Source organism: Triturus cristatus, chromosome 5_1 (genome assembly GCF_964204655.1).
Source record: "Triturus cristatus chromosome 5_1, aTriCri1.1, whole genome shotgun sequence".
Taxonomy (NCBI): domain Eukaryota; kingdom Metazoa; phylum Chordata; class Amphibia; order Caudata; family Salamandridae; genus Triturus; species Triturus cristatus.
The window spans coordinates 97,668,380-97,694,181 of record NC_140587.1 but is presented as its reverse complement, the minus strand read 5'-3'; the positions used below and the strand labels follow the sequence as shown (position 1 = coordinate 97,694,181).

The 25,802-nt window shown below is 52.8% G+C and overlaps 1 protein-coding gene across 2 annotated transcripts in view; it reads left to right on the top strand.

Moving 5' to 3' along the window:
• The window catches only part of MROH1 (maestro heat like repeat family member 1), a 2,508,022-nt gene that overhangs the window by 2,347,211 nt on the left and 135,009 nt on the right, over positions 1 to 25,802 (top strand). For both annotated transcript variants that reach the window (XM_085604508.1, XM_085604507.1), the window contains one exon: positions 2,042 to 2,176. In XM_085604508.1, coding sequence (XP_085460634.1) covers positions 2,042 to 2,176 — 135 coding nt within the window. The remainder of the gene's footprint in view (positions 1 to 2,041; positions 2,177 to 25,802) is intronic.

The following is a 25,802-nucleotide window of genomic DNA, read 5'->3' as shown; positions in this document are numbered from 1 at the left end:
GCCTTTTGACTTGCCTCCTGAAGTCTGTGATGTCATTCTGGCAGCCAGGCGTCCCTCCACAAAGACGGTATACGCCTTCCGGTGGAACAAATTTGTGGCATGGTGCACAGCAAAGGCTGTGGATCCCCTTTCTGCCCCTCTTTCTGAGGTTCTCCTCTTCCTTCTTTCTTTGGCCCAGCAGGGCTCTGCCCTGGGCACCTTGAAAGGTTATCTTGCTGCTATCTCCGCCTTCCTTCGGCTTCCTGATCAGCCTTCTCTTTTCAAGTCCCCTTTTGTTTCACGCTTTCTCAAGGGCATTACTCATATGTACCCTCATGTTCCTTTCGTAATGCCTCAGTGGGACTTGAACCTTGTTCTCACTTTTCTGATGTGCGCTCCCTTTGAGCCCCTTCATACCTGTCCCATCCGTCTTTTGACTTTGAAAACTGCTTTCTTGGTTGCAATCACCTCCGCTAGGCGGGTGAGTGAGCTCCAGGCTTTGTCATCCAAGCCTCCCTTCCTTTCAGTTCATCCGGACAAAGTTGTCCTCCGGACACGTCCTTCTTTCCTGCCTAAAGTCGTGACTCCCTTTCACATCGGGCAATCTGTCACGCTGCCCACCTTCTTTCCGCCTCCGCATCCTTCAAAAGATGAAGAGAGGCTCCACCGTCTGGACCCAAAACGTGCGCTATCCTTTTATTTGGACCGCACAAGACAGTTCCGGGTGGACGACCAACTTTTTGTTGGATACGTAGGGGCTAAGAAGGGTAAAGCGGTACACAAGCGGACCATCTCCGGTGGGTCGTGTTGTGTATTAAGACCTGCTATTCTTTGGCGAAAAAGGTTCCTCCTGTTAGGCTACGGGCTCATTCTACTCGGGCCACAGCGGCCACGACTGCACTGGGACGGGGAGTCCCCTTGCAAGACATCTGTCAGGCGGCGACGTGGGCTTCGCTGCACACGTTTGCGAGACATTACTGCCTGGACAGCCAAGTCCGGAGAGACGGCTTCTTTGGCTGTTCTGTTCTCCAGAACTTTCTGGTGTGATGTTGGTTCGCAGACCCACCACCGGGGTTGGTATTGCTGGGGTATCTATTCTAAGGTGAGGAATCTAACTAACTTGTTTCTTTCAGATGAACAAGTTACTTACCTTCGGTAACGATGTATCTGTAAGAAACATTAGTTAGTTAGATTTCTCACCGACCCACCCAGCCTCCCCGTTCTGCGAACCGACATCTAGGGTTAAGGTTCTCCCTTTCAGGGCCCTAGATTTTTTGGCACCAGTGTCGGTCTCTTGCATGGCTCAGCGTCCCTGGCGCGGAAAGCTATGTACAAGAACTGACGTCAGCGTGCGAGGGCGGCGTCTAAGTACTCCGACGTCATTCCGGCGCACGACGCCAACGAAGGACGCGGAGCCGCAGACGACGCCTAGCGACGCGCAAGGGGTATTGCTACAAAAATCTTTCCGGATCCAGCCTGACGCCTGGGGATATTCTAAGGTGAGGAGTCTAACAAACTAGGTAAGTAACTTGTTCGTTAAGTCACTTTAACGTCTCTTTGGTGTATTTTCACTGAATCTATTACCATCCAACCCATCTCACCATATTTCCAAAGTATTATTGAGAATTGAATACCTTAAAAATGTAATCTCTGCCTGCATGATGGTAAGGCTGCAAAAGTAAGATCCAATGCTACTCTGGCACAGTGTTATGTGCATGGACACATATTTGTCTGGCACATTTTCCTTTATCTTTAAAAAAATAATAAAAACTGAGGTACCATTTGGTTGGTTTGCCTAAATAGAGATTTAAAAAAAATTTAAAAAAATTTATTTGAGACAATGTCACCACTTAAGGCATGTTTTCATCTATTTAATTGTTTTGTTCTTATGAACAATGTATTGTGAGAAACCTACCCACATGTGTAATTCTGTTTGTTGATTTACAGATAATCTCTCTGATATAGGACTATGGTAACTTTTCTCCATCAATAACCTACTGATTTAGATACTCTAATGATGATCTAATAAAATATGTGTTTTTCAAATTCTTTTGCGTTCTAGGCATGCAAGTTTGCCCTAAGGATGTGTGGCCCTAACATGGGCTGTGAAGGTCTTTCGGACATGTTTAAGAACCATCTGCATGAGGAGAGAGGCCTGCACTATGGAGAGTTCTTGAATGACGTCTGCAAAAATCTTGTAAGAGCAGAGCCAGACATCTTACAAAAGTTTGTATTAGGAATAAATAGGGTGGTTAAATGAGTGAGAGACATTGCCTATAGGTCAATCATTATTTCTCAAATTGGTGTACCACCATTTTATACAATATATGCCATAAAGAGAGCAGGGATTGAGCCAACAGCATAGAATGATGACCTGAATTGTCTGTACAGTAAATATGATAAAATAATATGCATTTGAATATACACCTCCTATTGCCCACAATGATATTAAATACCAATTGTTTTACTTAGAGGGCAGAGGGGCATGCATTGATAGTCTGCGGGAGCTATAATGTAGGCATGTGTTTCAGGTGGTGTCATGCGTTTTGAATGCTCACTATGACAGTGCAACCCTTGGGTGGGTGCTGAGCTAATGATTCAACATTGTGTGAGTCAGCCCAGTGCAGAACACATCCTTGAAATATGTCTGTTGCAGCTACCAGTTGCTCTTTTGTGGCTAACATGAACCCATGATTTGACCGTACTGTATTAGACGTCTTATTGTGTATCTCCAATGTTTTTTTGTATTATTGTTCTGTCTATACTGCTTCATTGGAGTTGCAGCTAGCTCAGTGCTGTATAACTTAAGATAAATACGTTGGGCTCATTTTTTGCCAAAAGAAACCTGAAGGTATTCTTCGGTCTCAGTGACGCTCTTGACAAATGGACTGCCCTGGAGTGCATCCTGTTGACATCTCTCCTAAGCCATTAGAAACAACAAGAGAGAGAGGGTCGAGTTACACTCTTAATCCCCCGAAATCAATGAAAAAAACAACGAAAGAGTGTATATAGGAGGAGGTACAACCAGCCGGTTGATCTCTTAGATAATGTACTGAGTGCCAGTGAGACAAAATCAATCTGATATTAAAATGAAACCCTCACTCACCAACATAGTTGGTGACATGCTTCATCATGGGGTTTTGCCAATGGTGCCTTGTGCACCTCTGGTGTGCTTCGACGCTTATAGTATGGCGGAGCAACTGTTGTCAGATTAGAAAGTGAAGTGTACAGTGAGTAAAAATCAAATGTGAGTTAAAAGTCATATGTCGTCTGCCAAAAAATGTTTTAATGATGGCGTCATATGAACAATTTAAAAATAGTGGTGAATATCAATTCCTGACTTTAAGTTGGTCAGGCCAATCCTGCTTATGATCAAGTGGTCAACATGTTTCAGCTTATCTATGTGTTTCACCAAGCTTTCGTCAGGACCTAATCATGGAAAAAAAAAAAAAAAACACCTTGGCGGTATAAGCACGCTAAGGCTTATCCAAACCTCAGGTGTAACGAACCGATACACTCACGGTTACATCGGGGGTCTTCCACTAATTCAAGGGAAACCTCGTATATGTAAATGAAGTCGAGGAAATGCTCCTTGGGCAAGAAGGCGGGTGGCGGTGTAGGAGAGTAGGGTCTGCTTTCTATGTTCACCCCCACTTTTTGCTTTTGCTTTACTGGTTTTCGACTTAGATGTGGCTGTGGGCCTGCTAATCAGACCCACAGCCCTGCTCTTCTCTCTCTAAATTAATACTATGTACTTTAGGTGCATAACCCATTTGGGTAGGATCACCTTATTGGCCCCTGTACAGTGTACCCTAGGTACCCAGGGCATAGGTGTACCCTAGGCCTACCAGGGGCTGCAGCATGCATTATGCCACCCCTGGCCTGGCCTTCCATTTTGACACAACTGGCTGATCACTCAGCTGGGGCAAGGTCGTGTAATCACCCCTTGCTTAGGTGTAGTATTCCTATACCTAGTTTACATATAGACACATGTGTACCTATCAGTCACTCCTATGGCAGGCCTTAACAATCCTGGAGGCAGAGTGCTTGGTAACATGTGAGATGGTGCTCTAGCATGAGCTGAGCCTGTCTGCAGCTTGCGGAACCATGTCCTTATAGCTGTTCTATGATATAGCCTACCATATACTCTTAAAGTGCCTTATAATCTTAGACGGTTATGGTAACTATGGTTTGGCTTTATCGAAACATGTCGTGTAAGGTGTCTAACACTGTGGAATAATACCCCCATACCATTTCTGGACATGAGGATATTATTCCCCCCTTCTAGAGGGAAAGACATGTTAAAATCATACTTCACTGTTAGCCTCGGACCAAAGCCTCAGCATCACAAAATGGATGCTGCTGCCACGACACAAGTCTGACCTCCTGCTGCTGGGAGTGATCCCAGCCAGGGAGGCCTGGACAATAGGTTTCCTGCTTGGGGAGGTGCTAGCACCTCCCCAGACAGCCTTTAGTGTATTGGGGCAGGGTGGGCTGAAAGGAATGAGACATGCCTGGGGCACACAAGGTGTTCCTTGCATAGTCCAGTTCAAACCGGCGCTGGGGCACTCCAGCCCCAGATCTGGCGCGAAACTGGACAAAGGGAAGTGGGTGTAACCACCCCCTCCCAGGTCCCACCCATAAGGCGTGACCTAGCAGGTATCCCAGCCCCCCAGATTAGTATAAGAGTGGGAGTTGGGCCTCAAGTATTTAGATTATCCTGAACCTGCAATCTTGAACAGAAACCCTGGACCTTCGACATTCGACGAAAGAAGAAGACTGAAGAATCTCCCTTGTGGCCAAGGAGTGGCTACCCTGTGCAAACAGGCACCATCAAGAGACTACCCTTTGCTTTGCCCAAGTTCTACGAGGAACCGACTGCAGAGCCCGACCAGAGCCTTGACTTCCAGACTTCTCCGACCCTGATCCACATCCACAGCAGAGCTGAGATCCGTGGAGGCGACGAGCGACGTGGGACCGGCTACCTGGGAAAAGTGGCTAGTATCTTCAAGCGCAGCTTCTGAGGCACCCTCGAAGTTGTGCACCGGGGATTGAGAAGCCCCACCCCCAAGCACCATCTGCACCGAAGATCAGCCCCCCACACTCCACGAGTCCTGCGTGGGGCCCTTCAGCATTTTCCTGCTTGCCGCGTCTGTCCGGTTGCTTGCCCGCTGGCTAGTGGCCTTTTTGACGACGCATCCTGTAATCTTCACCGCTGGTTTGGCTCCTCCAGACTGGCTCCTGCTTCTTTGAAAAAGAGAAGCACCCCAGACCTTCCTGGTCTGCACCAGAAGCAAGTCCTTTGTTCTTCGTGGGTTCCGCTTGCCAAGGCTTGGTGAGTCCTAGTCCAACTTCGACGCCGCCGACCGCAAGAGCCTGCGTGGGACAGCTCGCCTCCTGGTCCTGGTCGTCCTCGACGCTTCCTGGTCCTCCTGGCTGCAGCGACAAGCTTCACCTTCACCTGCAATCTTCACGACATCGCCTGGTTCCTTCCTGGTTCCACGTGGTCACTGGCTAGTGACCTTGACTCTGTCCCTTCTGCTTGCAGGTCTCCTCTGTTCTTGATCCCAGCCTTGGGATCCACCGGACACTCTTCACTGACTGCCTGTCAGCATCTTTCTTCAGGCATCCATAGGAGTCGACGACGCAACCCGACGCAACTTCACCCCTATGCACCCGCAGCCTGTGGGCTAGGTAACTTGGGTACTCCGGTGCTCATCAGGATAGTGACTATCCTAGTGTCTAGTTATCTGAAAGAAACACGTTAGTTAGATTCCTCACCTTAGAATATCCCCAGGCGTCAGACTGGATCCGGAAGATTTTTCGTCAGCAATACCCCTTGCGCGTCGCTAGGCGTCGTCTGCGGCTCCGCGTCCGTCGTCGGCGTCGTGCGCCGGGATGACGTCGTCGGAGTACTTAGACGCCGCCCTCGCGCGCTGATGTCAGTTCTTCTTTTTTCCGCGCCAGTAAGCGCAGATCCGGGAGAGCTACCCCTTTTAGTCTTTTTTGACTAAATCTTTTTGATCATTTTTGATCCTTGTCTGTCGACATCTGGTGCCGGTAGGATGCCTGGGTTCAAGGCTTGCGAAGATTGTCATCGACTGATGTCGGTGACCGATCACCACCGCCGGTGCCTCTACTGCTTAGGCCTCGACCACGACGCGGAGTCGTGCAACGACTGTCAGGCCCTGACTTCGAAGGCTAGGCGGGAGCGGTCCCGCAAGCTTCTCGAGCTTCGCCACTCGGCTCCGCGTCGTGCGCGATCCCGGTCCAGGAGGAGGTCCAAGGATCGCTCGCGGAGCCCTAGCCGACGCCACCATCGATCGTCGGGCTCCAAGTCGTCGGGTAAGTCCAAACACTCTAAGAAGTCCAAGCGGCGACATCGCTCTTCGGACTCCCCTCGCCGGTCGCGCGACTCGGCCGAGGGTCCAAGTGGTTCCACCCCCGCGGCTCCGGCGGAGCCGCAGGTGCCGCGTCCGCCCCCATACCTTACGGTCCCTGGGGCTGACGCGGCGCCGGCGGAGATCAGTGCCTTCCTCTCGGCCATGAGGAGCCTGGCCCCGCCGTCGACGCCCGCTGGCGCGCCTTCGGACCCCGCGGACTCGACTGGGCGACCTCGCGTGCCGGCGGTTCCGGCCCCGGCGCCGTCGACGACTCCGGTCTCGACGCCGCAGGTCCCCGCGGGGCCCTTGCCTGGGCCCCAGTCGACGCCGGTTGACCTTGTCACTCCTCCACCGGCGCCGACGCCTGAACCACCGACGCCGTCACCGGCGCCACCGACGCCGACGCCTGTGACGCCGACGCCCCGGTTTAGCCCTCATCCGGACCCGACGCCGGTGCGGCGTCCGCCGACGCCGCATCCGGCGCCGCTTGAGTCCTACCATCTCTACAGTCCGGTTCCGATCATTCCTCCTGTTTATCAGGAATCGGAAGAAGGGGGCGACTGGGAGGGGTTCGAGGACCCTCTGGCTGTTCAGTCACAGCTTTCTCAGGACTGGGCAGATGAACTGGGGGAGGCCAGCGGGCTGGACACCTCGCCAGACGCTGGATTCACTTCTCCTCCGACCGTGGCTTCGGAGGAGGGTGCAGCATTTTCTGTGGTGCTGCGCAAGGCGGCTGAGGCCCTTGGGCTCGAGTTGCCTGCCGTGGCTGTGAGGACCAACATCCTCACTGAGGTGCTTCAAACCTCAGCAAGCTCCACTGAGCCTCTGCTGCCGTTCAACGAGGCCCTCACTGACGTTCTGCAGGGCACCTGGTCCAAGCCCTCCACAGTTCCTCCTGTGGATAGGAACGTTGCCAGGCGCCACCGCCCTGCTCCGGGCGACCCCAGTTTCCTGTCCCAACACCCCACCCCCGAGAGTCTGGTTATCCAGGCCTCTACTTCCCAATCCTCCTTCCCGACCGCTCCGCCGGACCGGGATTCCAAGAGACTCGAGCAGTTTGGCAAGAAACTGTTCTCGTCCCTTAGTTTGGGCCTGCGGTCCTTAAATACCGCCTGTCTCTTGGACCGTTATTCCCATTCCCTGTGGGATACGGTGGAGGACGTGCTGCCCCTGTGTCCGGAGGAGGTCCGGACGCGTCTTTCCCAGGCTTTGGCCGATGGGAGGGATGCAGCACGGCACGCCATAAGATGTGGGCTTGACACCACGGACTCGCTAGGTCGGGCGATTTCCACCACGGTGGCGCTCCGCCGCCACGCCTGGATGCGGTCCACGTCATTTTCCGGGGATGTCCAGAACACCCTCATGGACATGCCCTTTGATGGCACTCGCCTGTTTGGTGAGAAGGCGGACAGTGCGCTGAACCGCTTTAAGGACTCCCGGGCTACGGCCAAGTCCTTGGGCCTCTCGGCTCCGCGGGCGCACACCTCCGCTTTTCGCCCCTTTCGTGGCCAAGGAAGGGGCGCCTCCTCACGTCCGCAAAGCCACCAGCCGCAGAACCAACCTGCGCGCGGTCGCGGACGTGGCTTCCGCCGTGGCGGAAATGGAGGCCGACGTGGTCAGCCCACATCCACCCCGGCAGCATCCGCCTCAAAGCCTTCCTAGTCCGAGCTTTCAGGCCCATACCACGCCAGTGGGCGGCAGAGTTCGCCATCACCTGCTCCACTGGCGGTCCATAACATCGGACAGGTGGGTGCTGCAAATCGTCCGAAGGGGCTACTCCCTCCCCTTCGAGACGACCCCTCCAGCCATGCCACCGCAGCACCACCGTATGTCGGGGGATCATTTGGATCTTCTCCGCGAGGAAGTTTCGGCTCTCTTGGCCAAGGGGGCCGTCGAGCGCGTTCCGAGTCCAGAAGTAGGTCGTGGTTGTTATTCCCACTACTTTCTGGTTCCCAAGAAGGGCAAGGGGGGCCTGCGCCCTATCTTGGACCTGCGGAACGTCAATGCCTTCCTCCGAAAGGAAAGGTTCAAGATGCTAACGTTGGCTCAGGTCTTAGCTGCCCTAGACCCTGGAGACTGGATGGTAGCGTTGGACTTGCAGGACGCATATTTCCATATCCCCGTCCTGCCGGCCCACCGGCGTTACCTGCGGTTCACGGTGGGCCAAGAGCACTTTCAGTTTACCGTGCTCCCCTTCGGCCTCACCAGTGCCCCTCGGGTGTTCACGAAAGTGATGGCGGTGGTCGCAGCTCATCTGCGCAGATCAGGGGTCCCAGTCTTCCCCTATCTCGACGACTGGTTGTTGAAGGCGGGCTCGCCCCAGGCAGTCGTCTCCCACCTCCAGACTACGGCGGATCTCCTGCATTTGCTGGGGTTTTCCATCAACGTGCCGAAGTCCCACTTGAGTCCCTCTCAGAAGCTCCTCTTCATCGGAGCGGTTCTCGATTCGGCGCAGTTCCGGGTCCATCCACCGGAACAGCGGGTCCGGGATATACAGGCCCTGATTCCCATCTTTCGGCCTCTATCCCGGGTTTCGGTCAGGCTAGTGTTGCGGCTTCTGGGGCTGATGGCCTCCTGCATCCTACTAGTGCATCACGCCAGGCGGCGCATGCGGGCTCTGCAGTGGGACCTGAAGTTTCAGTGGGCCCAGCATCACGGCAACCTGTCCGACCATGTCTTGATCTCGGAGGGTACTGCACAGCAGTTGCAGTGGTGGCTCACGGACCGCGAGTGGGTCAAGGGCAAGAGCCTCTCCCTTCCCCAACCGGAGCATGTCGTAGTGACGGATGCGTCCCTCCTGGGATGGGGTGGCCATATGGGAGAGGCGGAGATCAGAGGCCTCTGGTCTCCGGCGGAGTCTCGTCTCCACATCAACCTGTTGGAGTTGAGAGCGATCCGGCTTGCACTGAAAGCCTTCCTTCCCTCTGTCAGGGGAAGCGTCGTGCAGGTGTTCACGGACAACACCACCGCCATGTGGTACTGCAACAAACAGGGCGGGGTGGGGTCGTGGACCCTTTGTCAGGAGGCTCTGCGCCTCTGGACATGGCTGGAACACCAGGGCGTCACCCTGGTGGTTCAACATCTGGCGGGCTCTCTGAACGCCAGAGCAGACGAACTCAGCCGCCGGTGCATGATGGATCACGAATGGCGTCTGACCTCCGAAGTGGTGCAAGGCCTCTTTCAGCAGTGGGGAGAGCCTTGGTTAGATCTATTCGCCACCGAAGAGAACGCGCAATGTCAGCAGTTCTGCGCGTTGGAATTTCCAAGGCGGCACTCGCTCGGCGACGCTTTTCGTCACGAGTGGAGTTGCGGTCTGTTGTACGCCTTTCCGCCTATACCACTTCTGCCCAGAGTGCTGAAGAAGATCAGGCGCGGCCGGGCCCAAGTCATCTTGGTGGCTCCGGATTGGGCACGAAGATACTGGTATCCCGAGCTACTCAGTCTGTTGACCGATCCCCCGATACGTCTGCCCCTTCGGGAGGATCTTCTGTCGCAGCAGCAGGGGACGGTCCTCCACCCGAACCTGTCCAGCCGCCACCTCCATGCGTGGAGATTGAGCGGCGGCAGTTGATGCCATTTGACTTGCCTCCTGAAGTCTGTGATATCATTCTGGCAGCCAGGCGTCCCTCCACAAAGTCGGTATACGCCTGCCGGTGGAACAAATTTGTGGCATGGTGCACAGCAAAGGCTGTGGATCCCCTTTCCGCCCCTCTTTCTGAGGTTCTCCTCTTCCTTCTTTCTCTGGCCCGGCAGGGCTCTGCCCTGGGCACCCTGAAAGGTTATCTTGCTGCCATCTCCGCCTTCTTGCGGCTTCCTGATCAGCCTTCTCTTTTCAAGTCCCCTGTGGTTACACGCTTTCTCAAAGGCATTACACACACGTTCCCTCCTGTCCCTTTTGTAATGCCTCAGTGGGACTTGAATCTGGTTTTGACATTCCTGATGTGCGCTCCCTTCGAGCCTCTTCACAATTGCCCTCTTCGTCTTCTAACTCTAAAGACTGCTTTTCTGGTAGCCATCACCTCGGCTAGACGGGTGAGTGAGCTCCAGGCTTTATCTTCAAAGCCTCCTTTTCTATCTGTTCATCCGGACAAGGTTGTCCTTCGGCCTCGTCCCTCCTTTCTTCCTAAAGTGGTGACTCCATTTCACCTTGGGCAGTCTGTCACCTTGCCCACCTTCTTTCCGCCTCCGCATCCTTCCAAAGAGGAAGAGAGGCTCCACCGTCTGGACCCAAAACGTGCGCTCTCCTTTTATCTGGACCGCACAAAACAGTTCCGGGTGGACGACCAGCTTTTTGTTGGGTACGTGGGCGCTAAGAAGGGGAAAGCTGTGCACAAACGAACCATCTCTCGGTGGGTCGTTTTGTGTATAAAAATCTGCTATTCCTTGGCTAAAAAGGACCCTCCTGTTGGGCTGCGCGCCCATTCTACTCGGGCCACGGCGGCTACTACTGCCTTGGGACGGGGAGTCCCTTTGCAGGACATCTGTCAGGCGGCGACGTGGGCTTCGCTACACACGTTTGCCAGGCATTACTGCCTTGACAGCCAAGTCCGGAGGGATGGCTTCTTTGGCCGTTCTGTCCTCCAGGACTTTCTGGTGTGATCTTGGTTCGCAGACCCACCACCGGGGATGGTATTGCTTGGGTATCTATTCTAAGGTGAGGAATCTAACTAACGTGTTTCTTTCAGATGAACAAGTTACTAACCTTCGGTAACGATGTATCTGTAAGAAACATTAGTTAGATTCCTCACCGACCCACCCATCCTCCCCGTTCTGCGAACTGACATCTAGGGTTATGGTTGTCCTTTCAGGCCCCTAGATTTCATTTTTGGCACCAGTGTCGGTCTTTGCATGGCTCTGCGTTCCTGGCGCGGAAGGCTATGTACAAGAACTGACGTCAGCGCGCGAGGGCGGCGTCTAAGTACTCCGACGACGTCATCCCGGCGCACGACGCCGACGACGGACGCGGAGCCGCAGACGACGCCTAGCGACGCGCAAGGGGTATTGCTGACGAAAAATCTTCCGGATCCAGTCTGACGCCTGGGGATATTCTAAGGTGAGGAATCTAACTAACTAATGTTTCTTACAGATACATCGTTACCGAAGGTTAGTAACTTGTTCTTCAAGTCTCGACTTCCTAGCTACTCCAGAAGTGTCCTAAATCTATTTAATTCTAAACTGTACTATTGCTATTGACTTTTACGCATTACGCGTGAGTGTTTCCACTCTACACCTGAATCCCGTGGGCCTCCCACTTCCTAACCTTTGGTAGTATAGTGTAGCCCCAGCGATTCCCTGGGCCTAGGCCTATCCTATTTCCGTGACAGTGGTCCTTATACCACTTACTTAGTATATGGTTTGCGTGGCCCCTAGGGCCTAACTGTATTACTTACCTGTGTGACTTAATGTATGCATAAATAAGACTGTGTTGTACTTACCTCTAATCTCATAAAGAGTGCTGAGGGTTTGACTAGAATAAATACACTTTATTTTATATATATATATCTGTTGTGGTGTCCTTTCATTTGGTATTCAAGGGATTATATATGGTATCACAGCTGGCTTCACATGCCATTCAGAGTTTAGCCTAAGACTGCTCTTGTCCATGCTACCACTAGGATAGCTGGTCTATAAGGTTGACTTTACAACCAATCACCATAAGGGTATTTGGACTGATATAAGGTGTACACTAGAACTAGTGACATCATACATCAGGCCAACTTCTCACATTGGTGAGCAGCGGTTGGGATCTGAGCTTGCTGTTGTATTACCATTGTAATCTTGAGATACTAAATTGAAAGATCACACAGATATTGTTTAGGTACATATAACATAGATTATAATACTTAAGTCCTACTGGACTTAGTGGTTGTAGGTTGAAGGGAGTAACACACCCTGACTACAACTACCAGAGAGGTTTAGTAGAAACAACTAGTGTAGGTAGGTGCACACACCACACCCTCACTAGATCATGTCTCTGGGAGGAGATCAGTTAGATGCTCTCTCAGGAGGGTCAGGTCTGCAGAAGACCCCCTCTAGATATGATACCCTAACATTCCAGGAGATGAGACAATTGTGTACCTCCAGAGAAATAAAACAGGGTGCAAACCCTACCCTCCTTCAGTTAAGACAACTCCTAGAGGAGTATGATGCTCTTAAAGCCTCACAGGCAGGTACCCTAGGTACCCAGGAGGGTCTACCCACCACAGAAGAGTCAGATGGGACTTCAGATGAAGAGGTAGACAGCCAGGGCCAAGTAGGAAGACTTAGCCAGGCTAACCTAAGCTTACATGGGAGTTTGCATGGGGTCCCCCCATACAGACCCCCAAGTAGGCTTACACAGAGAAGCAGGAGGGACAGATCCCCTTCAAGGGAATCCATCCACTCCCATGTCTCTAGCATCTCTAATGCTTCCCCTCACAGGGGAATGACTTCACCTGAGAGAAAGGAGCATGAAGCCAGAATGAGGGAAGCTAATCTGAGGATTCAGAGGGAAGAACTTGCCCTTGCCAAGGAGAAGCTTGCTCTGGCTAGAGAGCAAAAGTTAAGTGGGTCAGAACCCACTGGTGGCAGCAATATCCCTAAGGATAGAGACAGGCACTATGATAATAGAAACCTGAGCAAGATTGTCCCTCCCTACAAGTGTGGGGATGACATCCACAAATGGATAACTGCTTTGGAGAGAGCTTGCAAAGTACAGCAGGTACCCCAAAGTCAGTGGGCAGCTATCTTGTGGCTCTCCTTCTCTGAGAAAGGTAGAGACAAGCTCCTCACAGTTAGTGATGAGGATGCAGATAATTACACTGTCCTGAAGAGTGCTCTGATTGATGGGTTTGGCCTAACCACTGAACAATACAGGTTGTTGTTCAGGGATACCCAGAAGACACAGACTCAGGACTGGACTGACTTTGTAGATTGTGCCACTAAGGCTCTGGAAGGCTGGCTAGTGGAAAGTAAGGTTAAGGACTATACAGGATTGTATAATTTGATCATGAGAGAACAAATACTTAACAACTGTCAAAACCAGCTATTGCATCAACACCTGATTGATTCTGATCTGACTTCTCCCCAAGAATTGGGAAAGAAGGCAGATAGATGGGTCAGGACTAGAGTTAAGCAGAAAAACCAGAACCAGGGCGGTGATCAGAAAAAGGCAGACCAGAAGGGTAATGATCAGAAACAAAAAGACCAGAAGTCTTCACCAGGCCCCCAAAAGGCTCAGGGGGAGGGTGGTCCCAAAAAGGATAAAAAGAAAGAAGGCCAAAAGAAACCATGGTGCAACTATTGTAAGTCCAACTCACATTGGTTTAGTGAGTGCACCAAAAAGGATAAGCCCCCAGCCACCATTGCCCCTAAGGCAACTGTACCCCCTAGTTCAGCTGTAAGTGGTGGTTCCCAGCAAAAGGGTGTAGTAGGGTTAACCCTGGGAACTGAGGAGGATTCTGGCCTAGTCAGAATACCTACTCAGGCTGTTCTGATCTGTGATGGGGACTTAGCTTTGTCCTCTACTGTAGGCCCCAGTAACCTGGGCAAGTACAGACAGACTCCTTTTGTCAACCAAAGAATGGCTCAGGCCTACAGGGACACTGGGGCTAGTGTCACAATGGTGACACCTGCTTTTGTGGACCCTGGACAGATCATACTAGGTGAGAATTACCTAGTGACCAACGCTAGCAATGCCACTACCTCCCATAGTGTGGCTATTGTTAACTTATCCTGGGGAGGGGTAACTGGCCTCAAGAAAGTTGTTGTTAGTTCAGACCTTCCTGTAGAGTGTTTACTGGGCAATGATCTTGAAACTTCAGTTTGGTCTGAAGTGGAGTATAGGACCCATGCAGAAATGCTGGGGATAGATGCACATGTCCTTGCTGTGACCAGGTCACAGGGCAAAAAGTGCACCACTGAACAAGTGCTGGATCCTGAAACTATGGACCAGTCACAACCCAAGAGAAAGAGCAGTAGGGTTAAGGCTGTGCCTTCCCCCCTGCCTCAGGTGGTGGATCAACCCTCCCAGGAGGATGATTCTGAGAGCCCTGAAGGAACTGTCCTAGAAGAACTTGAACCTGATCAGGTTGAATTTCTTGGGACAGGGGGACCTTTAAGGGCAGATCTGAGGCAGGCTCAATTAGACTGCCCCTCTCTTGAACCCCTCAGACAGCTGGCTGCTGCTGAGGCTGCAGGGAATGCTCAAGGTACCCATAGAGTGTATTGGGATGAAGGGCTACTGTACTCAGAGGCTAGAGACCCCAAGCCTGGTGCATCCAGGAGGTTGGTCATACCACTGAAGTTCAGAGGCTTCCTTCTTACCTTGGCCCATGATATTCCCCTTGCAGGACATTTAGGCCAGAACAAGACTTGGGACAGGCTTGTCCCTCACTTTCACTGGCCCCATATGTCAGAAGATACCAAGGAGTTTTGTCGCTCCTGTGTCACCTGCCAAGCCAGTGGCAAATCAGGTGGCACCACAAAGGCCCCCCTCATACCACTACCTGTGGTGGGGGTTCCCTTTGAAAGAGTGGGCATAGATATTGTAGGACCAATGGACCCACAAACAGCATCTGGGCACAGATTCATACTGGTGATAGTGGACCATGCCACCAGGTACCCAGAAGCAATTCCCCTGAGGACCACAACAGCTCCTGTTGTGGCAAGGGCCCTGCTTGGAGTATTCTCCAGAGTGGGCTTTCCAAAGGAGGTCATTTCTGACAGAGGTGCCAACTTCATGTCAGGATACTTGACTGCAATGTGGAAGGAGTGTGGTGTGAACTACAAGTTCACTACACCCTATCACCCACAGTGCAATGGGCTTGTTGAGAGATTCAACAAGACCCTAAAGGGAATGATAAAAGGGTTACCAGACAAGCTTAGGCGAAGATGGGACATCCTTTTACCCTGCCTTCTGTTTGCTTACAGAGAGGTCCCACAAAAGGGGGTTGGCTACAGCCCTTTTGAGCTTTTGTTTGGGCATCCTGTAAGAGGACCCCTGTGTTTGGTGAAGGAAGGATGGGAGAGACCTCTCAGACACAGCGGGACTACAGAACAAGTCGTCCAAGTCCTCAGCCAGGTGATTTCACCTACGAGTGACCGCCGAGCCCGGAATCGGCGGTCACTCGTAGGTGACCTTGAATTAGTGGAAGACCCCCGATGTAACCGTGAGTGTATCGGTTCGTTACACCTGAGGTTTGGATAAGCCTTAGCGTGCTTATACCGCCAAGGTGTTTTTTTTTTTTTTTTTTTTTTTTTTTCATGATTAGGTCCTGACGAAAGCTTGGTGAAACACATAGAAAAGCTGAAACATGTTGACCACTTGATCATAAGCAGGATTGGCCTGACCAACTTAAAGTCAGGAATTGATATCCACCACTATTTTTAAATTGTTCATATGACGCCATCATTAAAAAAAAATTTGGCAGACGACATATGACTTTTAATTCACATTTGATTTTTACTCACTGTACACTTCACTTTCTAATCTGACAACAGTTGCTCCGCCATACTATAAGCGTCGAAGCACACCAGAGGTGCACAAGGCACCACTGGCAAAACCCCATGATGAAGCATGTCACCAACTATGTTGGTGAGTGAGGGTTTCATTTTAATATCAGATTGATTTTGTCTCACTGGCACTCAGTACATTATCTAAGAGATCAACCGGCTGGTTGTACCTCCTCCTATATACACTCTTTCGTTGTTTTTTTCATCTCTCCTAAGCCTGCATATCCGAGTGCTCATTTCAGGAAACAGAGCCATGAATTAGTATTTTTAGCCTTGCATAACTATGGCAATATTGTTAACATATAAAAATGAGGGAAGAGCAACTTTAAACATAGATCTATATTTGTAAGGTTATAAATGCACAGATAGAGGGACATTGGCAGGGTGATCTATTGATATGGACAGATCTGCACAAAGCTTTGGCAATTTACTTAATCAGTGTAGGAGGCTGGCTTAGTATATGGTGCACGCTTGCACTAATCCAGGCAACCTTTATGGTGATTTTAGTGGTCTTTGATAACCATAGAAAGCTCTCAAAGTGGTAGCTGTGGAGAGCAGCCTGCAGGCTTATCTTGAACTAGTGTTAAGCAGCTTGTTTTACCAGTTAAATCTGTAGTATAGATTAGATGAAAGGTAGCCATACAGAATTTAGCACAAATAAGTCTATTTATTACAATACAATATCACTATAACATTGGTATATCTCCTACCCGGAGATAGGAAAACAATACACAAGAATTTTCAAAAGCAACCATTACAAACCATATAGTAAGAAAGTGGAATGCAAACTACAAAGGAGAACGATACTTGGACCAGAAGACCCAGAGGAGCCAAGGAACTGCCCAGGTTAAGTACCCAGGAACCCAACGGAGGCTGTGTGCAGAGTGGGAACCTGGTAAATGTGCCCAGGTAGAAGCTGAAGGGGGGACACAAGTCTCCCTGTCACCATGGTGACACTGGTCCCTGTGTCCCTCTAGGCTACAGCTTCTTGACCATTTATAAGAGGCACCTGTCTGTACTTGCCCAAGGTATTCGGACTTACAGTAAAAGTGGCAAGGCCCATGCCACCATCACTGACCAAGGTAGCCTGAGTGGGGGTTCTGACTAGGCCAGAACCCCTCTTCAGTACCCCAGGAGAACCCAACATAATTTTGGGGTGTACTACTTCTATCAGTGCTACTGCTAGGGCCCCTAGGGGTTGTTGTAGTAGTAGTGTTGCTAGCCTTAGGGCAATTGACATACTATGCCTTATGGCCTTCCTGTTTACAGAGATAGCAACAAGGTTTCCTGTTAGAGGAAGGGGATTGGGACCCACCCCTGAGGAAGATTTATGGGGACCTTCAGGGGACTCTTCCTTTTCTTTAGAGTTGTCCCTGCCTTTCTCTTGGGCCTTAGAAGAATATTGCGTCTTCTTGTCACCCCCACCGTGAGACTTTTGTTTCACCCTGGTACAAACCTTCTTTTCCAATTCTTGGGCAGAGGTGAGATCCGAGTCTACCAGGTACTGGTACAGTAGCGGATTTTGCAAAAGAATAAGGATGTGTTCCCTCGCTAGCAAATTGTACAGTCCTTGATAATTATGCACATTACTTCCATGAAGCCAGCCTTCCAGAGCCTTAATAGCACTATCAACAAAATCCATCCAGTCGTCAGTGTGTGCCTTCTGTGTGTCTCTAAATGTAACCCTGTATTGCTCAGTGGTTCAACCATACCCATCTGTGAGGACTTTCTTCAAGACAGTGTAATTATCTGCATCTTCCTAACTGTGAGAAGTCTGTGTCTACTTTTGTTAGCAAAGGAAAGCCACGGTATAGCTGCCCACTGCCTCTGAGGGACATTCTGAACTTTACAGACCCTCTCTAAAGCAGTGGTCCATTTATGGATGCCATCCTCCTGGTAAGGAGGGACTATCCTGCTCAAGTTCATACTGTCAAAGGAGCGTTCCCTAACCCTACGTTCACTAGTGGTGCCACCATAGGATTCTAATCCCAAATTCTCCCTAGCCCTCTGAACTTCCAGGGTCTCCTTATCCAGGGCCATCTGTTCCTTCTTGATCCTGAGCTTGGCTCTCTCAAACCTGAGCAGATGGTATTCCCTTTCTATGGAGTCCTCTCTCTGGCTAGAGATAGATGTCCCTCTGGAATGGTTAGAGGAGGTTGAATGTACAGAGGAGGATCTAGACCTCCCTGGACTCTTTGCACCCTCCCAGGAGGAATAAAGGGGGTCCTACATCTTGGGCCACCTTCTGTGTTGCTAGAACTATTTAGTGGGGTATTAGAGTTTATCAGTCAGTGGTCGTCAGCGCCCTCACCCCACCCCATCCCACCACACTAAGTCCTGTCTGAGAGGTGGTTGCACCTCCCTGTGACAGGAAACCTATTGTTCTACCTTCCCCTGCAGCAGGAGGGCAGATGTGTGCCTTTGGTCAGCAGCAGCACTAGCTGGTTTACACATCCTGAATGGTTGTTGCAAGGAGATCAGGGGTCCCTTAAGGACCCCCCAGTACATGGACAACTCCCTTGGGGTACCCTCCTGTACTACCGGTAACACCTTTACAGGGTCTGACAGCAAGCTAGTGCTGATGCGACCACAGTCATGATTCTGCCCTCCTGCTGCTGAGCCAAGTTCGAGCAGGGGAAGGTGGAACAATAGGTTTCCTGTCACAGGGAGGTGTGACCACCTCCCGGACAGGACTTAGTGTATTGAGTTGGGGTGGGGGCGCTTCCCAGCACTACCAGACTGCTTTCAAGGGCACATTGGGTGTCCTCTTCAGTACCTCAGTTTGAGCAAGTTCAGGGAGCCCTTGGCTCCTGCTCTGGTGCAAAACTGGACAAAAGACATGGGAGTACCCTCCCCTCTGTCCAGTCTTCATCTGGAAGGGATGCCCGAGTCATTCCAGCCCTTTCCCTGGGGTACTTAAGGACTTACCTATGGTTGGTTCCTTAGATTCGTCGTGGGACAAGACTCCAGCCTGAAACCAGTCACTCTTCGACTGTTTGGACACTTGGACTAAGCTGGACTTTACCTGGCACCGGGACTGCATCAAGGAAGACTCCTGCTGCTCTTGGTCGAACCGTTCTTTGAGTCATCTTCATCATGTGTGTCTGTGCTTCTTCCAGGATCTTCAACAGATCTGTGGGCATCAAGGTCGCCCAAAGTAATCTCCCTTGGAGTGAAGGAGTCACTCCCCTGCATCTGCAGGCACTGCAACAAAGCTGATCGTCTGCTGCTCCTGACGTCCCATGGACTTCGAAAGGCTCAGCAACACAGGTTGTGGTTCTGCATCTTCCTCGAGGCCCGTCCTCACTGCAATTTTGAGGCCAGTATCCCTTGTTGGAACCGCTGGGACCAAACCCCTGTGCAACTTACCAATGCCAAGGCTTCATGGCTCTGTACTTCAGAGATCTTCGGGCTGCAAGAATTATTCCTGCCAAATACAGTGTCCTCACTGCATCCTCTGCACCGTGGGCGTTCCTTCTTGGTGAATTTAGTGGGGTCCCTTTCTTGCTCGGATCCTGCTCTGACTCTCCTGCTTGTTGTGAGTCCTTTGGACCTTCTTCGTTCTCCACACCAGTTGTGGCTACAAAGGCATGTTTGTGCTCCCACCAAGCTTGTCCACCCCCTGGTCACCAACAGCCGACGTGGGACAGCTCATGCACAGCTCGTGGTCTTCCTCAGCATCTCCCGGTCTTCGCAGCTGCGGGGACAAGGACACAGTCAACTCATCTGAACCGTCCGACATTGGTGAACATTGCTCTTCCTTGCCTCCTGGTCACACCTTAGTGGCATAGACTCTGTCCCCTCTGCTTGCAGGTTATTTACTTCCAGAATCCACCCTTCTATTCCACCGGGCTTCGTCACCGTCTTCTCCAGAGGCACTTTTCTCCAATTCTTCCATTGTCTGAGGTATCTGAAAGAAACACGTTGGTTAGATTCCTCACCTTAGAATATCCCCAGGCGTCAGGCTGGATCCGGAAAGATTTTTTCCGTCAGCAATACCCTTGCGCGTCGCTAGGCGTCGTCGGCGTCATGATCGCCGGGATGACGTCGTCGGAGTACTTAGACACCGCCCTCGCGCGCGGACGTCAGTTCTTCTTTTTTTCGCGCCAATAAGCACTGATCCGGGAAGAGCATACCCTTTTAGTCACTTTTTGACTAAACTTTTTGAACTCTTTTGGTTCCATTTCCAGTCGACCTAGACTCTGGTGCCGGTAGGGATGTCTGGATTCAAAGCTTGTGACGCCTGTCACTGACTGATGTCGGTCACGGATCACCACCATCGGGGTGTCTATTGCCTTGGGGCCGACCACGATGCCGAGTCGTGCCTCGACTGCCGGGCCTTGACCTCGAAGGTTAGTTTAGAACGGTCCCGCAAGTTGCTCGAGTTCCAGCAGTCGGCTCCGCGCCGCTCACGGTCCCGGTCGAGGAGGAGGTCGAGGGACCGATCGCGGAGCCGCAGCCATCACCGCTCGTCGGGGTCGAAGTCCTCGCATTCAGGTAAGTCGAGGCACAGTAAGAAGTAGTCGAAGAGGCGACATCGCTCGTCTGACTTCTCTCGCCGGTCGCGCGACTCGGCTGAAGGTTCGGGTGGCACCACCCGCGCGGCTCGTCGGAGCCGCAGGAGTCTCGTCCGACCCCATACCCTCCGGATCCTGTGTCTGACGTGACTCCGGCAGAGATCACAGACTTCCTCTTGGCCATGAGGAGCCTGGCTCTGCCGTCGATGCCTGCCGGAGTGCCTTCGGGCCCCGCAGGCTCGACTGGGAGGCCTAGTGAGCCGGCGGCTCTGGCCCCGGCACCGTCGTCGACTTCGGTCCTGATGCCGCAGGTACCCGTGGGATCCAGGCCTGGATCCCGGTCGACGCCGGTCAACCTTACGACCCCTCCGCTGGCGCCGACCCCTCCAGTGCCGTCCCCGGCGCCGCCTTCGGGCGGCATCGTACCCCGGTTTAGTCCCGGTCCGGGCCCGGCATCTGAGCGATGGATGACAGGTTCATCTTCCGCCCGGCTCCGACCCTTCCACCTGTATACCAGGAGTCGGATGACGGAGATGACTGGGAGGGATCTGAGGACCCTCTGGCACAGCAGTGCAGTTACATCAGGACTGGGCAGAAGAACTGGGGGATGCCAGTGGTCTTGATACCTCCCCTGACACTGGCTTCATCTCTCCTCCCTCCGTGGCTACGGAGGAGGGTGCTACATATTCTGTGGTGCTGCGCAAGGCGGCCGAAGGCCTCGGGCTGGAGCTTCCTGCTGTGGCCGTGAGGACTAACCTCCTCACTGAAGTGCTTCAACCTCCGGTAAGCTCCTCGGAGCCTCTACTGCAGTTCTTTGCGGGAGCAGTACCGAAAGTTGCTTGAGGCCCGGGAGTCGGCTCCGCGCCGTTCAAGGTCTCGGTCCCGTGGGAGGTCGAGGGACCGGTCCCAGAGCCACCACCATTGTTCGAAGTCTTCGCACTCGGGGTCAGGTAAGACAAAGCACAAGAAGTCAAAGCAGTGTCGCTCTTCTCCTTCCCCACGCCTGTCGCACGACTAGGGTGCAGGTGGTGCCACCCCCGCGGCTCCGGAGGAGCCTAGACAGTTGCCGACAGCCTACCCGCCTTTCCCGAGTCCGTCGGCGACTCCGGCCGCCCAGCTGAAGGAATTCCTGTCTGCCATGGTCCGCCTATTTGGCCCGTCGGGCCCTGCCAGCACGCCTACTGACCCCGCGGGCTTGACCGGGGTCCTCACCTTTCTTTTTCGACGGCTCTGGCCCCGACGTCGTCGATGGCGCCGCGATACCCCAGTGGATCCATGCCTGGATCACAGCTGATGCCGGTTGGCCTCATATGACCTCCACCGGCATCGGTGCCGCCGGCTCTGGAACGGTGCCGGAAGGGTTGTCTGCCAATGGGGAATTTCTATCCCTTTATCCACCCACCTCCTTTCCCACCTGCTCCGCAGGTTGCAATGGACTGGGAGGGGTCTGAGGACCCTCTCGCAGCTCAATGCGAGTTAGAGCCGGACTGGGAAGAGAATTTGGAGGACGCAGGTGGACTGGATTTTTCTCCTAACCCGGCTTACTGTCTCCTTCTACCGTGGCTATGGAGGGGGGTGGTACTTATTCAGAGGTGTTGCGTAGGACGGCCGAGGCTCTCCACCTCGAGCTCCCTACAGTGGGCGTCAGGACTAACCTCCTGACAGAAGTGATCCGGCCAGCGTCTTCCTCTGCGGAGCCGCTGCTGCCCTTCAATGACGCACTTTCGGACGTTCTTTTGGGCACCTGGTCCAGGCCCAACACAGGGGCTCCTGTCTAAAGGAACGTGGCCCAACGTCATTGCCCAGCTGACCCCATTTTCCTCTTTCAACACCCTACCTCTGAGAGCTTGGTTGTCCAAGCCTCTGCGTTCCCCAGCGCATTCCCTTCCGCACCTCCGGACAGGAAATCCAAGAAACTGGAGAACTTTGGGAAGAAGATATTCTCTTCCGCTAGTTCAGGGTTGTGGTCTGTGAACACCGCATTCCTCTTGGGCCGCTATTCCCACTCTGTGTGGGATACAGTGGCACAGGTGCTGACTCAGTGTCCGGAGGAGGCCCGGACAGTGCTCTCTCAAGCTATTGCAGAAGGAAGCGACGCAGCCAAGTTCATGATTCATTGTGGCCTTGACACCGCCGACTCGCTTGGCAGAGCGATTTCCACGACAGTGGCGCTACGCCATCACGCCTGGCTAAGAACGACTGGCTTTTCAGGGGATGTGCAGAACACTCTGATGGACATGCCCTTTGATGGCACTTGCCTTTTTGCCAATAGGGTAGATAGCGCGTTGGAGCGTTTTTAGGACTCGCAGGCTACGGCCAAGTCCTTGGTGTGAGAAGTTGGCCTGATATATGATGTCACTAATTCTAGTGTACACCTTGTATCAGTCCAAACAACCCTTATGGTGATTGGTTGTAAAGTCAACCTTATAGACCAGCTATCCTAGTGGTAGCATGGACAAGAGCAGTCTTAGGCTAAACTCTGAATGGCATGTGAAGCCAGCTGTTATACCATTTGTAATCCCTTGAATACCAAATGAAAGGAAACCACAACAGATATATATATAAATAGAATGTATTTATTCTAGTCAAACCCTCAGCACTCTTTATGAGATTCGAGGTAAGTACAACACAGTCTTATTTAGGCATACATAAGTGTCACAGGTAAGTAATACAGTTAGGACCTAGGGGCAACACAAACCATATACTAAGTAAGTGGTATAAGAACCACTGTCACGAACACAGGATAGGCCTAGGCCTAGGGAATCGCTGGGGCTACACTATACTACCAAAGGTTAGGAAGTGGGAGGCCCACGGGATTCAGTGGAAACACTCACGCGTAATGCGTAAAAGTCGATAGAATTACTAGCAGTTAGAAATTAACAGTTTTAGGACACTTCTGGAATAGCTAGAAAGTCAAGACTCGGAAACTAGACCCTAGGATAGTCAATACCCTTGTGAGCACCGAAGTACTCAAGTTACCTAGCCCACGGGCTGCGGGTGCATAGGTGTGAACTTGCGTCGGGTTTCGTTGTTGACTTCTATGGATGCCTGAAGGAAAGTTTCTGACAGGCGGTCAGTGAAGAGTGTCCGGTGGATCCCAAGGAGGGGATCAAGAAGGAAGGAACCGACGGAGGAGCCTAGCGCGCAACCAAGATGGCCGCGTAGGTGCGAAGCTCCCGAGGACCTCCGCGACCTCCTGAATTAATCCTGATTATATCCTGTCTTTGATGAGGGGACTGTGTCTGTGTACCCGAGCTGAGGCGGCACCCGTTTTCCGTTTTCGAATCGGACCCCGGACACTGGTGGGAGCACCGATCGAAGATTGCGGCCTTCTCCGCGCCGGCCCCCCGGATTGGAGTTGTGGGGCGATCCGGGGACAAAGCGAACAACAGCGGCGGGCAGGGCTGGGCGACTCGCGTACCCCGCGCTTTCACTTTCGCTTTTGCGCCCTCCTTGCCCTCAAGCGAGGTAGGGTTGCGGAGCGGGGTGCGGTGGTGTGGCCTTGTCCCGGTGCCTGGCTGACCCGCCGGCTGTGAGTTGTCCTGCGGTCCAGTGGTCACCCCCCCCCGGAACCCGTGAACTGGTTTATCGGCCCTTTCGAGGAGATTGGCACGACTTTGGGAGTGCGACATGTCCACAAAGCAAGATGGCGACCGGGCAAAGGTGAAATCGACCCGCCGCGGCCCGGCACATCAGTCAAACAGTATGGACCGCTACACCCTCCAGAAGGGATCCCCAGAGGCACAGCGTACATCCCCCGCGGGCCCGGCTGAGGCGTCTGCTCAGCCCGCGGATCTGACCCTCCGGGACGTCATGAGCGCCATTGCCGAGATGAAGGCCTCGGTGGACCAGCGCTTTGATACTCTTGCGCAGAAGATAGACTCGGCCTTGGTGGATGTGGGCCTGGTGAGAGCCGACTTGTCTAAAACAAATGACCGGGTCGATTCCCTGGCCCACACCACCTCGAGTCTCACTACAGACGTGGCGGCCCTTCAAAAGGAGGTGAACCGGCTTGGCCAGGCGAGCGCCATGATGGACCGCCGATTGGAGGACGCCGAGGGTCGGGCCCGGAGGAACAACGTTCGTATTGTCGGGGTGCCGGAGGGACGGGAGGAGGAGGCGGCGGATTTGTTTGTGGAAGACCTGATCCTCACCCATCTCCAGCCCCGGGGGCTGAGTGAGCTTTTTGCGGTGGAACGGGCTCACAGGGTCCCCGGAGGAAGACCTAAGGTCGGAGCCCCGCCGCGGCCTCTCATTGCCCGGATTTTTAACTTTCGGGACAGAGACGCTATCCTGCAGACTTCCAGGCTACAGGGACCGGTCAAGCTCGATAATATGGACGTGAATTTCTACCCTGACTTTACTCCGACGGTCCAAAAGCAGAGACTGAGTTTTCTCGGAGTTAAACGTCGCCTACGGGACCTGAACCTTAAGTACTCAATGCTTTTTCCAGCTAAGCTGAGGGTGGAGGTGGATGGTCGCACGCACTTTTTTGACCGTCCCGAGGCGGCTGGGGACTGGTTGGATGCTCTGCCTAGGGATCGGGGCCGGGGGGGTGGGGGGGGTGCGGTTGGTGGGGAGGGCTCGCCGGATCAGAACTGAGGGGTGAATAGTAGGCCTTGCTCCGGACAACATTTTGGTTACCATTCACTGATCGTGTATGTTCCCCTCCTATGGAGGTCGTACGGGGTCCATTGGGGGCTTTCCCTCCTCCTCTGGGGGACTAGTTAGTTTTTCGTCTATGGGGCGACAGGCACACTGCACTTTGGGGGGGCTGTCTGGGCTCATGCAGGGGTGCAGGGAGGGGGGAGTTCTGTTGGGATGGGTGGGTGGGGGTGGAGTGTTGTTTGTTTGCACCGCAAGGCGAACCCTTTACTGTATTGTTGTTTTTGGGATGCTCTTTGGGGGACGATTGATGGCTTCCATGTATGATGGGGGGTAGGGATCTGACTGTTATCATGGAACGTTAACGGACTGGGGGATAGGATTAAGCGTGGTGTGGTCCTGCAGTATCTGAAACGAATTTCACCAGATGTGATCTTCCTGCAGGAGACACACCTTATAGGTAATTCCTTTCATGCCATGAATCGGAGAGGCTATCGCTTGGTGGCCCATTCGGGCTTCACCTCGGGCTCGCGGGGGGTGGGCATCATGATTAAGAACTCGCTCCCATTGGAGATTGATGAGGTGCGCCATGATGAGAGGGGACGTTACACTGTCTTGGTGGGTAGAATGGAGGGCAGAGTGGTCGTTTTTGTATCAGTGTACGTTCCGCCGGGGTTGCAATCTACCACGTTTGCGGACCTGGGGCGCCTCCTCCTTGACCTCCCGGGTGGGCTTCTGGTAGTTGGGGGGGACTTCAACGCGGTGGCCTCTGGGTCTATGGATCGTCATCCCCCTAGGGACCTCCCCCGGGCACAGGCGTGGCTGT